Here is a 14,177-nt window from a genome sequence, read left to right on the forward strand (position 1 = left end):
ACAACCACAGCACCTCCATTCGGCAGCGGACTTCCTGGGGCCGAACAGCTGAGCTTTGTTGAGCACCGGCCTTGTCTAGGCATGTGCCATGCTTATCTCTTCTCATCCTCACCCCAAGCCCACAAAGGAGGCACTATTATTATCCCCATTTCACAGATGAGGAAACTGAGGCATGGAGAGCTGAGCAGCCTTCCCCAGGCCCCCCTGGAGAAGGCAGGGCTGGCACTCAGACCAGGCTGAGGCGCCAGGAGCCTCAGCAGGACGTTCAGGCTGAGCCATAGCTGCGTGTGCGAGGTGGCCGGTGGCAGTCAGTGCTCCAATAGAGAATGCCGTCCACTGCTGTCGTCCCGGCCAGTGAGGGTGGGAGAAGTGTCCCCCCACTGGCTGCAGAGCAGGGTTTTCCTCTGGGCTCCCCAAAGTGGGCAGGGAAGGGCCATGAATGGGGCTTTTAGGGGGTCCCTGTTCTGCAGCTTCAAAGCGTCGGCAGGGGACTCGGCCAGCGAAGGTGTGGATATCCATGCAGGAGCAGGATGGCCCCTTGCTGTCCCACCACAGGTGCCCAGATGGCCGTGGGTGCCAGGCCTCAGGGGCACAGGGCAGCCCAGGCTCTGGAAGGGGACGCTCCCATCTCGTCTGCCAGCTTAGCCCAGCAGGGACCTAACACAGGCGTCGCTCTGTCCTGCAAATCCTGCAATGGTGTGGCAGGCAGAGCATCGCTCTGGGGGTCCCGGGCCAGGGTCCCCCCTCAGCTACACTACTAGCTTGCTGGGGGACAAGGCAAGCCACATCCCCTCTGTGGCTCTCCTGCCTCATCAGTCACGTGGAGGCCACATCGGCCTGGCTGTCACCACCGTGCGTGTGAGAGCACTTTGCAGCGAATAAGGCAGCAAACAGAACGTGAAAAGACACTCAGTCTCACCCATTAGTGGAGATGAAAGATAAACAAGATGGAAATCCCATTGCCCATGTGCCAGACAGGAAAACACAAGAACGGTGTTGAAGAAGCTGATAGGAAGTGGGCAGTGGGGCGCTGGAAGGACTGGAGTGAGGGCAGCTGTTGGGGAGGGCAATTTGGCAGCCCCTCACAGCTTTAAAACAGGGCTCTTTGACTCCAAAATTCTTCTAGTAAGAATTTCTACGGATGTTACTTGCAAAAGAACATAAAGATATATGTACATAGCTATTCATTACTTAGGAAAGGATGCACACAAAATTGAGAGCAACCTCCATGCCCATCAATAGGGGATTGGCTTAAATAAGGCAGGTACAATGCATTCCAGCTCTCTATTTGTTGGCAGAGGAAGAATTCCCGGACAGTGAACCAAAAAAGCAGGAACAAGATGTTGTGCGTATGTGTACATGAGTGGGTGCCTGTGTGTGTGTACACTTTAATAAGCAGACAGCATTTCTAGAAGAATACAAAAGAACTTAATTAACAGGAGGAGGATGGTTAATTTTATTTGAACCTTGGGCCCATGGAGGTAACTGATTTTTATATGACTTCTCAGGTGAAAAACCTGTACACCCCCCGCCCCCCGACATACACACATTGGCACACACTCATGCATGGGGTGTGCCAAAGGAGCGCTCACCGTTCCAACCACTTCCACTGGAGAAAGCGATCAAAATACATGCTGTCCAGGTACTCGTGGAAAGGCTCTCCCCTCAGATAGTCGTGGACGGACCTGGCTCAGAGGGAACAAACAGAGGACCATTTTATCATCTCCATCTCGAAGCAGATGGGCAGAGCCATATCCAGCAGAGTCACACCCGACCTCATTCATTTCCTGACTTTGGAAACGCAAACACACGGGGCAGATGCGGCCCGAGGGGTCAGAGGCCCGTCATTCTGCAAAGGTTGGTGGAGATGGACTGCCTGATCCCGCCAGTCAATATTTATCGAGCACCAGCCATGGTGTTGCTCTGGGCTCTGGGGTACAGCAGGGAGCATCCAGTTGGCATTGTGATGGGGTCACAAACCACAAACATTAAATAAATGACCCCAGGGACCTGTTTCATGAATTAGAGTCAAGTGAGGTCCCTGGGGGGTCAGACAGATCTCTCTGAAGAAGGGACATGAGCTGCGATGAGAACAGTCAGACTTAACCACATGCAGGGGAGGGGCTGGGACTCGGAGGCGGTGGGTGGTGGGGAGCAGAGCGGGGAGGAGACTCCTGAGGGCCCAGGCTCTGGACTTGGTCTGGAACCAGCGAAGTGCCTGGGAGATTTTCGTCCCTGCAGCAGAATTTACTGGTCACTTGCTGTGGTCCCCCTGGAGGGTTCAGCACCTGGCTGCAGGCAGGGCAGGCTTCTTCCCTTTGAAAAGTGGCACTGCTGAGCAATCCGGCCCAGGCCCTTGGGACCCAGGAGAGGGAGCGGACATGCAGAGTGGGGGCATGTTGGAGGCTGTGTCCTGCCAAACTTGGAAACAGGGGTTGGCGTGGGAGGCCGTGATGGGCACTCCTGGAGGGTCAGGGTGACAGTTCAGGGACCTCGCCCACTGTCATATCTGACCCTCGACCAGCTCCAAGAGGACAGCAACCAGGTTTGTTTCTGCTCACAGTGGCCTCTTCTTGGCCCCTAACACAGAGCTGAGCCCCAAGCTGGCTCTCTGTTCTTATCATCATGCTCCCAGTGCCTAGGGGCGCTGGCTGTCTTGTCTTCCCTGCCTGGCAGTAAGCTCCATTAAAGGTGGCACTGGGTTCTTGTTCACCATGGTATCCTCCCAATACCTAGCATAGTGCCAAGCATACAGCAGGCACCCAATTAATGTCTGTGGTGCAAAAGCCGAACAAGGGCACACAAAGAGCTCCTAGACTCATCCAGTTGTGTGGGGTGATCTGGTTCTGGACGGCTCTTGGCGTGCATGTATGTTTGTGTGTGTGCGTGTGTCAGCTCATGGGGAGTGGTATGTGTGTAGGCACACAGACATGTGTGTGTTTCGCTTTCATAGCACATGTGTGTGCAGGACAGGTAGGGGCTTAATTGATGCACGGCTGGCACCACACCCACCAACTTGTCTCACATTCCATTAGGGTCCCTGCGCAGGCTGCAGACAGGTGACCAGCTGAGGCTGAGAAGGCAGCCCGCAGCCCCTCTCCTGCAGCAGCAGCGCCACCCGCTCTGGTTGGTGGCAGTGGTGGGAACTGGGGGGCCTGGGAAGAAGTTCCAAACCACCCAGAGCGGGTCACATTTTTGCACATTCCTCTGTCTCAACAGCCTGCAGAGCCACTTGCTTTCAACACTCTTGGAAGCAGATGTTTTCTTTGGACTTGGCAGCCTGGTATCTGTTCCCCTTCATAAGAAGTATACAAACGGCTGGGTGGCTTGGCTGGGGCTCTGGGCCACTGAAGACCTGCCCCCGGTACCCAGCGTTCCAGGTGGAGGCTAGCGGCAGCCCCTCCAGGTGGCCGAGGGGCCTGATGCCCAGCCGGGAAGGGAGGGAGCCCAGGCGGGTGGGAGCACTTACTGCGCACAAGCAGAAAAGAGTTCTTTGCAGGGCCTCTGAAGGAGCTTCTCCTCTGCCTGGGAGACCAGGTCCTGGCCGACTTGCGCAATGAAAACTGAGGACTGGAGGGAGCGAGAGAAGAGGAGGCGTCCGTGAGGGGGAGGGCAGGGTGGCCAGGGCTGCCCACAAGCGTGGGGCACACAGCCGCCCCGCCCCAGCACATGGTGGGCAGCCGTCTCCCCCTCCCGCCCACTCCTGGGTCTGGTGGCGCCGGCAGGTGGCTGGGCTGGAAGGGGGTGAACAAGCCCGGACTGAGGGTCAGATTTCTGGCTCTGCCACTTTCAGTCTGTGTGACCTCGGGAAGGTCACATGACTCCTCTGAGCCTCACTGCCCTCATCCGCAGAACACTGATAATGGGTACAGCTTCAGCGTGGACAGACCCAAGTTCAAACCCCAGATCTGCTGCTTGTAGCTGGAGAACTTTGGTCTTGACTGCTCAGCCTCAGTCATCAGGAAGATGATCAGGAATAATAGTTTCTCCAGGAATCAAAGACAGCTCCAGGCCAGGCCTTTGGCCCAGTAGTAGAAAGTGTGCAATCAACGTGACCACTGTCATTTTGTTCTCCTTCTAGGTTAAGCTGCCTGGCCTAAATATTTCAAGTTCGAAAGGACAGTTCTGAGAGTTTCCACGTCCTACCCAGGAGCAGCAGCCACCTCTGGGAAGGTGCCGGGACAGCCAGAAGGCAGCCCGCCCACGCCCACACCCCTTCCTCCCGCCACACACCCTCCGCCAGCTGTTCGCTAACCAGCTGGGCCACGAGGTGGGTTTTTAAGAAATCACAGGGATAATTCAGAAAATTGCTGGAAGTGGGTTCAGAAAGACAGGGTGTAAACACATCTTTTTTCCCAAAACACTAAAATCTGAAAGGCTTGCTTTCTCTTCCCAGCTATTGAAATGCGACCCTTTGGGGACCAGCCTGGTGGCACAGCGGTCAAGTGCGCACGTTCCACTTCTCGGCAGCCTGGGGTTCATCGGTTGGGATCCCGGGTGCAGACATGGCACCGCTTGGCACGCCATGCTGTGGTAGGCATCCCATATATAAAGCAGAGGAAGATGGGCACAGATGTTAGCTCAGGGCCAGCCTTCCACAGCAAAAAGAGGAGGACTGGCAGCAGTTAGCTCAGGGCTAATCTTCCTCAAAAGAAAGAAAGAAAGAAAGAAATGCAACCCTGGGGCTGGTTACTCTGCTAAGCCCATTGGGTGGTGTCTGGGGGGCTGATCCCGGGGGTGGAGGGAAGCCTGCAGCGGCAGCCTGGCACAGCCCTGGAGAAGGAAATGAGCGGCTCATTTTCTATTCCCCACGGTTCAGAATGCCCCATTCCTTCCTTCCTCCCTTCTTCCTTTCTCTCCCAGGCCCTGCCCTCTCTGCAGGCCTTCCCCTGCCCACGGGGCGCCTCCCTGCCCAGCAAGGCCTGAGAGGCACCCAGCCCCTGGGTGGGGGAGGCCTCCGGTGTGGGGGAGCTGCTGTCATGGTAAATGCTGCAAGCCAGTGACACAGAATAGCAGGCTTGTTTGCTGTCACCAATTCTGGGCAGTGGTGGCTCCCCCCAGCTTCTGCCCTTCTCTGCCCTCCTCACACTAAAAATCTGCTGAATGAGACTGCGGAAGGGCAACCCCCAGAGGACTGGCTTCTGGGGCAACTGCTGCTCCTTTTGCAGAAAAGATGCTCACGTGGCAGAAGGAGCCCCAAGCTCTGGTCTGACTCAGCCCTTGGCCATTTTGTGCCTCCATCTCTTCCTCTGTAACAGGAAGGAGATGCTCCAGAGACGCCCTACGGGTCCTTTGAAATTTGGGAATTGATAATTGTAGGATTTTTGCTTCTAAGACTTGGGGAACTTTCTCGGGAATTCTGGCAGCTGAGCCTCTTGGGGATGAATAACTGCAGGCTACTTCAGAGCAATCAAATACTAGAACAAACCCCAAGGCCATGGGCAAACTTGCCTCAGAAGGAGAGCTGATACAACCTTGGTTTGCAGGATCCAGAGCCCGGCTCAGAACTGGTGCCCGCGGTAATATTTGTTACTGAGCAAGATGGCACAATGTGTTGTGCCAGGAAATGCCCTTGAACCTGAGGTGGGTCAGCAAAGACGAGAGATGTTGAGTGGGTGGGCCATGGGAGAAACAGAACCATTTCCTGGACCTCAGAAGAGGCACACGAGTTGCACACCTGCATGCACTCAGATGTACCACCACTTTGTCATCAGACTTCACCCAGGGAGGGCGCCCTTGCCCACAGTAGGCCCAGCCCAGTGTGGGGCACATTGGGGTGGGGTGGGGGGCTGTTAAAAGGTGAAGTCAGTGTGGTCCTCGGCCTCAAAGCACTTTTTCTCCAGTAAGACCTAAGTGAAATAAAGTAATATCCTAACAGAAGAGTTCTTTTGCCTCTCTTGGCTATCTGTGGCGGTGTATAAAATGAACTGGTTGGAACTCAACGGCTCTCAAACTCTTTCAGTAGCAAACTTCTTTTCTCCTCTTCCAAATGAAATTTATTGGTAGACCCAATATTTAAAACCAATAGAAATAATATAATGGGTAGCAATGGTTTTATCAATATTGCGGTCCACTCTGCTCAGGCTCTGAATGAAATACCTTCCATGCATTATTTCATTTAATCTTCATTAAGGCTCCATGAGGCAGATACTATTATGATGCTCACTTCGCAGATGAGGAAACTGAGATTCAGAAAGGTTAAGTCAATTGCCCAAGGTCACCCAGCCAGTAAGTGACAGAGGGGATTTGAACCCAGGTTGGGTGGGTCTAGAGCGAATCTGGTTGGAGGTGGTGGGGCGTCTGGGCCACCTGTGCTTCCCTCACCCACACCATCTCCTAGGAGGCCCCTGAGGTGTGAGCTTAGCCCTGGGGCTGACCAGGGCACTGTGAGGCCCTCCAGCAGCAGAAGCAGGCAGAACTTACATGGAAGATGACGCAGCTCAGGGCAATGAGCCGCTGGGTTCGGAGAAGGGGGAGATCATTGCGGGGTGGGGTCATCTGGGAAAGGTTTCACAGAGGATGAGGTCAGAGGCAAAGCAGCATTTGGCCTCAGACCTCCCCCTCCTCACGGGCCCTCCCACCTGCACAGAGGACAGCCAACTGGGCTCCCTTCTCAGCCACTCGGCTTCCTCCTAAGCAGATGGGAGGGGCTGTCCAGGATCTAGGAGGGACCCAGCTGTGCGCATGAAGTCACACCACTCTCCTTCTTTGGGGTTGGCTGGCGGGAGGGCTCTGGGGATGCTGCCCACAGTCCAAGCCCTGACGGGAGTTAATGAGCGGGTAATAATGCGTTTGGTTTAACGACCACAGGTTTAAACTCAGCCTTTGGCTCAACATGAAGAGATTAAGCGATTCCAACCAAAACCCCTTTCAAGTGACTCCAGGGAGTGACACCTTCGCCAATAAAAAGGCAATAAGAAGCTGTTGGCCAGCTTAAGTTGGGAACGGAAACCCAAACCTGCCAGGAGGGTGAGACCAGCACCTACTCAAAGGGGCATTTCAGCGGACGTTTGTTATTTGCATCAATGGAAGCAGAGGGTGTCGCTCTTGCCCCTCCATGCAGGGGAGCTCGTTTCAAAGGGAGACCCAATGCAAGGTTCTCCGAAGCCTGCGTGCAAGGTCTGCCACATCACATAAGAAAAAGGATGCTCAGAGGGCTGTGGGGCCCCAGCAACCACAGCCCCCTGCAATCTAGCCCCTGCGACTTGAGCCAGGACAATCCTATGCCATTTCAGATCTCTTTCCAGGAAGCGAACCCCTTCTGGTCCCAGGGGGCCTGTGAGGTGGGCTGGGGAAGGGAGGCCAGGCGGGCTCTGGACAGGATTGCCATTCTCACTGCACTGAGGACTCAGGTGTGCCAGGAGGGCTAGGGTTGGGCACACTGTGGCTCTCTCTAGCAGGGACTGTCCCTCTGGGATGAAGCTTAGGGTCAGGGTGGGGAGGAAGGATGGGTACCATCCTCCTCCCTGTTAAAGATGTTCCTCTAATTTCTAACCAAACCAAAGGCCCCAAGGCCCTTAGAGATTTGCAGAGCTGAAAGCAACCGGGAGAAGGCGTCTTGGTGGAGGTCTCTGGTAAAACTCCCCCTGGGGCCTAGGCCCCCTCAGGCCAGCGGTACTTTGAAGTGACACTTTATTTCTTTGGTCACTCAATAGTCTCCAGATGGCAGGCCTTGACTTTAACAAGTACCAGTGTGAATTTAGGTACCAAGTTTCCTTTCAAACGTGTGGAATTAGCTCTTGGTGGCATGGCTTCCGGGGCCTGGAGGAAGGACTGGACACAGGGTTTCTCTGCCGGAGGCTCCGCCACGAGTGCTTGGCCTCCTGACGGTCTTGGGAAGCTGAAGCTAACCAGCTGGCTAACCTCATTGTGCCCAGTCTGCCCAGCCCTGCCAGAAGGACAGTCAGGATGACCCCCAGCTTTCCTTAAGGAGAGCTCCATAGCCAACACCTGGGACAGTGTAAGATAGTAAGACATGCCTCGGGGACATGGCTACATCTGCCCGGGACCACTGACCAGAGAGCTCTCCCCCTGTGGCCTGACGAGAAAGGACTTGGCTTCCTTGAGGAACTGTGGGCTGCAGGGCCACCTGTCCTACCCCTGAAGTCACGCTTGGAGCAAAAGAATCTGCACCTGGCTTCTCTCTGCGGCTCAGGCTTCTCCTCATTTCTTCCACCCTGAGGCTGGAGGGTGGGACAGCGGTGGCATTAAAGCTTGGTGGTGCTTTCTCTACTCTCTGTAAGTCTGTACCTCCGGATAAGAGCCTCCTTCCCCCGGAGGGGAAAGAGCCTGCTCCACTGGCCCGTGTGGAATGAGAAGCTGACCTTGAGTCCATCTCCTACACCAGAGGAACTAGGGGCCGCGCTCGGACGGGGCCAGGCTGCCAGCAGTTCCAGTGGTAGGACAGACGCAGCATGTGCCTGGTGGGCTGTAGTCCCTCCTGGGAATCTCTCAGAGCGCTCGCTCCTTCTTACCTCCTTCCCGCTATGGCCCAGACTCCCTCTCTGCTGTTCCTGATACTTACGCCACAGGTTCTGGGGATCCAGGGAGCTCCTGCGCTCTGTGTTAACCAGAATGCACCTTGTAGGGCAACAAGAGATGGAGGCTGCAGAGGTGTTTTCCTGGGCACCACAGTGCACTGAGCAGAGCCCTTCAGGCCACTGTGAACAGGAGCAGGCAGCCCCTGGAAATGGATGAGCGGTCCAGTGGGCTTTGCATCTTCACTCCTCTCCAAGCCCCTCTCCTTCCTTTGGTCCCCAACCTCCTGTTAAGTTCTCAGAGCCCTCATGCAGCCTCCACTGCCTGTGACCCTAAACTTCGACACGTGGCCTAAGCCAGACCTCTCTCATCCTCCGCTCCATCAAAACCTCCGCCATATTCAGGCACGGTATTGACGACCAGTATATGATTCAATGCACTGGTGGCCGTGGGATTTTAAAGAGGCCTCAGGATTTTAGTTGGGGGGCAGACTGGTTGGATAGAAGAGCTAAGGATTGTCGTGAAGCTGTGTTTGCATAGCGATGGCTTTGGAGCGAGCATGTGCTTGGTTTGGGGTGACCTGCAGGCTAATGGTGATTACCTATGGGAAGGCTGACACCACCCCAGAACCTCCTGTGCTGCAATTGCTCAAGGCTTCGCCCCTCTCGGGTCATAACTGCAGCTTCACAAGGGCCTTCTGTGCTTAACCCAAGCAGGACAGTCGGGAGCATTTCAGACACTGAGGCAGGCTGGGGAGGGAGGGATGGTGGTGGGGAAGACACGGGCCTGGCCTGGGTAGGAAGCCACCCCAGGGGAGCTTTACTCAGTCCTCAGTCCAGGAAGCATGTGCTGATCACCCACCACACCCAAGGTTCTGCCTCCCTCGGATGTTCAACGCCCACCCTCAGTGGCTATGCAGCGAGAGGGACTGAAGCCCCAGGGCAGGCTGACCGCCCAACCCCAGCTCTGCCGAGGCCAGCCCAGCAGTCATCCACAAGATGGCGCTATTGAACCCCCAGGCCCCTGTGCTTCCTGGCGCAGACACCCCACAGGTAGACCGGCCTCCGTGTCCTCCAAGAGTAGGGAGGCCAGATGGCACACCTGAAATAATTACCAAGTGATTCATCTCAGACCTGAGGAGTGTGGCCTTTGCAATAGCAGTTGAGAGAAAAAATGCGAGATCAGTTTGGGAGGGAGACCTGGAGAGGGAAGACAGCTGGATCTTGAGGGGGAGGCTGGATTTCCAGGTGGAGGGGGACTGCTGGGGACAAGGCCTGGAGGCTGGAGTGAGCAGGGGGCAGTAGGGGGTGCAGCTCAGAGCGGGGAGGACTCATCTAGAGAATGTTAATAAGCCGGAACAGCTGACGGGGTGTGCTGCTATCTCTTGGGGGCTGGTTCTCTCCCCGGGCAGCCACTGATTGCTGAATCAGCCCCAGGGGTGGCATTCCAAGTGCAGCTGCCATCGGCTGCACCTGCTCTCCCTGGGCACTGCTGTCTCCCTCTGCACCGCGATGACTGGCAGGAGGAAGGCACACCATTTCCTGCATCAGTGAGAATCTCCACATGTCTGAGGACCTTGTTTCCAAAGATTCTCCCGACTTCAAGGCCTCCTGTTTCAGGATGTCAGAGTGGAAATGGAAACAGCCCCTGGAGGCGTGTAGGGATGGAGCATGACTGAAGGGCCGTGAAAGGTTCTTCAGAACCACCCCCCACACCTCCTCAGTAGTCATCAATAATCCTGAAGTGAGCGCCCCTGGTGCCACCCTCAGGGCCTTCTGGAAACACATGCCCTATACTTGTTCAGAGATCCAGGACCCGAGATGGAGCAGAGATCACAGAAGGCTTAACTGATTCAACCACTCATGGCAGAGATGGGGAAACTGAGAGAAGGGACCCCTCCAACATCACACTGCTGGCCCATGGTAGAGCCGGGATCGATATCTGGAGCGGCTTCATGGCGGGCCTCAGAGTTGGGGAGTGGATCTGAGCTGCACAGACTCTAAATCAGGGGTCCTGAGCCGGCTCTGGGGGAAGGATAGAACTCCGGTCTCACTGGCCCCACTCAAAACCAACTAGTCCCCATTTCACAGACGGCAGCATGCGCGCACAGCAATCTTAGCCCTGGTATCCCTCCCACCCACGCCTCCTCTCCATCCCCACCTCACTGCCCTGGTTTCAGGAAGTCTCTTCTCTGGCCTGGAGCACTCAGTAGGCCCCTCACAGGTCTCTGATACCACTTGCTCTGGCATTTGACACAACGGCCCCTAAGGGAGTTTTTCTGCACCACACGGCATCGTTGGTCCCCACTGCCAGAGGACTAAGTCCAACGTCTTCTTAGACCTGGCCCCAATGTCCTCCCCGACCTGCTTCCCCTTCCTGCCCTCTGCTTGCCAGTGCTCTCACCTGACACTCACTGTTTCCTGGGCAAGCTCTGGCTTTCCAGCCACCACTGGGCTTTTGCTCGTTCCCTTGGAAGGAGCCCTTCCCACTCCATCATGGCACATCCAAATCCCAGCTAGTCTTCAGAACCCGCTTCCAACGCAACCTCATCCAAGATGATTCTCTGAGCAGGCAGGACCTTCCACCCAATCCCACCTCCCAGTGACAATTGTCATCACCATCATCACTGCCACTTCTTAAGCACTTACCATATGCTAAGTCCTGGGAGCTTTACGTGGGGTTATCTTTTTTAATCCTCTCAAGGTAGGTTTTATTATTATTATCTCCATTTTACAGATGCAGAAATAGGCTCAGAGAAGTTAAGTAACTTGCCCAAGGTCACACAGAGCATGGAAGCAAAGACAGGATTCAAACCCAGGCAAGCTGGTCAGAGAGCCTTATGCCCAAGCACCGTCACGTCCTCCAAGGACGCCACAGTCCTTCTCGGATAGTGTGAGGAGGATACGACTGTGGCCTTCAAGAGCAAGCCCTCCTTGGATGCCCATGGGGGCTGGATAATGCCTTGCAGTGGGCTCTGCATGTTTTGGCAAATGCTATTTATATTGCACTGTCCTACAGACCCCCCGCACATGTGCACACACACACACACAGGCTAATGGCCAACATACGCCTCACTTCAACATATGAAAACATCCCACCAAGGAGCTCCCGCTCATTAGCAGCGGTTCCGTCAGTGGACAAAAGGTCAGCCCAGGAGACGGTCCGTTCTATCTCCAGACGCAAGTACTTAGGGCTTAATGATGTGTATATTTTCATACGTGGATAGCTGACATTCCCCATGTAAACTATTTGCAATTTCCCTACATGGACAGACTTGGCTTTCAGGAAAAACTGAGCAGGAGAGAGGCAAGACACTCTGGAAGAAAGGGGTTCAAGGGGGGTCCCCTTCCTCCTAAACGAGGGGCTGCCTGGGGGTTTGCCTGCCCTGCACACACCAGGATGGAGGCAACCGTTCTTAGGGGGCCACCCCTATTTCTCCTCCAGGACAGGAACAGGGGAGAGGCATGCCCACAGCCATACCCTGGCCACCCTTCGATCCTTCACGAGGGGATCTGCATCAGCTGCGGGAAGCTCTGTGCACAGAGTGCCAGGGCCAGCCGTGGGTGGGGGCAGCGGAGGCAGTCAGCCTCCAGCAGGAGCCAGGCCTGGAGGCAGTGGTGGGCCCCCAGGAGAGGGGCTGGCCTGACAGTCCCTGGCCCCTCGACGTGAGTTTCCCCACAAATGTATACTTCTGTTGCTCCCCAAAGCAATGCCGCAACGTGGGACTGGTTGTTCCAGAGTCCCAGATGTGGAAACTGAGCCTTAGAGAGCTTGAGGGGCGGGAATGTTGTTGTTCCTGCCTCAGCAGAGTGGAGCACCATGCTTGTGAGCAGCGAGTACCCGATCCGAGCTCGGAGAGAGAATCCACAACAGTGGAGCTGAGGTTCAAACCCAGGCCTGCCTGGCTCCCAAGCCTATCGTCTCTCCAGTCCACTTTGCTGAAATGCACTGATGATGCTCCTGGCATGGATTAGGCGCTCAATATATTTGCGAAATATGTGTGTGCGCACGTGCACTCCCAGAGCAGGGGACAGGGAGGCTGAGAGCAAGGGAGTCTGCCCAGCAGAAGAGCCTTCATGAGGCCATCTGGTCTCCTCCCTGCCTTCATGACACCTGGATGAGTCAGAGTTCTCCTTTGGGGTTTTCTCATTCTCGCTGGTTGGAGGGTCAGTGCTTGTCTCAGGCAGAAACCGTGGGCTGGAGGCCTGGGGCCGGCTGGGGGAGGAGCTGGAGCTGCCCTGGGAGAAGGCCTGGAGGGGGCATTCCTCAGCTCAGGTGCCTGGTTTCATTGGATCCTATCCTTCACTCTTCCAATAGATTCCCCCTCTGTTTGAGCAGCCGGGAGTTAAGTATCTACCACCTGCCGCCAAGAATCCAGACTAGTCACCATCTGTGAAACCAGAGTCAAGGCCAGACGCTCAGAGGGCCCTGCAAATGCTGCCCAAGTCACTGGGGCTTCCTCTGTCCTCGCTTCTCTCCCCACACCCTCCAGTTGGCTGGTTCTGAGTTCCGTGAACTAACTCAGCCCAGCTTGCTCGACTCCAGGGATGGGAACTGGGTGAAGAAAGCAGGATTGGCAGGAGGTGGGCAAATGGGGGCTTGTTCCAACCCCAAATCCTGGCTTGAAATTAAACCTGCTTATACAATCCCAACCAGAAGACAAAGGAGAGAGGTCCCCGAACAGCAGCCTTGGGCAGCATTTCCTTACTCCAAGGTTGATTTACAGCCTGGCTGACAAGAAGAAAAAGCTCCATTTTTCCACCTCTTTAATCAAAACCTTCAGCGCCATGTGGAAAAGCCACTACGGTGCACCCAGTGTCCGTCTGGAGCACTTCTTCTCTCTGTTCACAGCCAGGCAGCAGACACAATCCACGCGCCCCAAACAAGAAGAGAATCAAAGGAAAAAGGCAGGGTGTTGTTTCCTTGATCATTGGGGGAAAATAAATGGCCCAACGCCCGTGCGTGAAGTGTCATCGCGCCGTGGCTTCCTCCACTCTGGGCCTGATGTCTCACTCCTGCAGCCGAAACAGCCCCAACTCCTCCTGAGCATCCATGTGGTTAGCCTGGTTGGTGGACGGCGTGGCCTGAGCACCGTGCCAGACGCAGCCCCATTGGGCAGACACATGGCTGTTCAGGCAGCAGGTGGCTGGAGGTCCTTGGGGTAAAAGCTGGAAAAATGGTAAGTCCCATTGTGCTTCTTTTAAGTTCTAAGGGGAGGTGATGCTCGCTGCTTCCCATCAGGGTGGGCTCCGTCTCCAGTCAGCGGTGATTCACTCTTAAGCTTCCTCTGCTTAGGATTTGGGGCCCTTTTCTTGCAGTCTTGGGAGCGACAGAACGTTCTAGGTGGGAGAGGAAGCCAGGTTTCAATGGGGAGACATTTCTACATAAGCACTTCCAGTAAATTGAGATCTCCGATGAAAAGGACCTGCACCTCCAAAGCTCCAGTCTTTTGTTGTGATTTCTTTTTCCAGTCTCAGGAAATGCTCACTTTTGTACCTTACGTTCTATTCTTTTTCTTAAAGAGGACACTCCTCAAGTTATTTAAGCTTCAGCCTCCACAAAACGCTGATCTTCTCTTTTCTCCAACAGACAGCACTCATTTCTCAAAGGGGCCTTCTCCACAGGGACGCCCAGGAGTCCTCCTCCTGCCCGACTGCCACCAAGCCTTTAGGAAGATGGAGCCTGATCTGCACCTTTAT

At 55.2% G+C, this 14,177-nt stretch overlaps 1 protein-coding gene across 9 annotated transcripts in view; it reads right to left on the reverse strand.

Moving 5' to 3' along the window:
• GRK5 (G protein-coupled receptor kinase 5) overlaps positions 1 to 14,177 on the reverse strand; it is a 218,426-nt gene that overhangs the window by 27,148 nt on the left and 177,101 nt on the right. For 4 of the 9 annotated variants that reach the window (XM_023638461.2, XM_070259954.1, XM_023638480.2 and 1 more), the window contains 3 exons: positions 8,525 to 8,683; positions 3,470 to 3,570; positions 1,593 to 1,685 (listed from right to left, as the gene is read on the reverse strand). In XM_023638461.2, coding sequence (XP_023494229.1) covers positions 1,593 to 1,685; positions 3,470 to 3,570; positions 8,525 to 8,683 — 353 coding nt within the window. Of the gene's footprint in view, positions 1 to 1,592; positions 1,690 to 3,469; positions 3,571 to 8,524; positions 8,684 to 14,177 lie in introns of all 9 variants that reach the window. The other 5 variants (XM_070259970.1, XM_070259981.1, XM_070259958.1 and 2 more) reach the window with 2 other exon arrangements.

The sequence above is a fragment of the Equus caballus genome, chromosome 1 (genome assembly GCF_041296265.1).
Source record: "Equus caballus isolate H_3958 breed thoroughbred chromosome 1, TB-T2T, whole genome shotgun sequence".
NCBI lineage: Eukaryota > Metazoa > Chordata > Mammalia > Perissodactyla > Equidae > Equus > Equus caballus.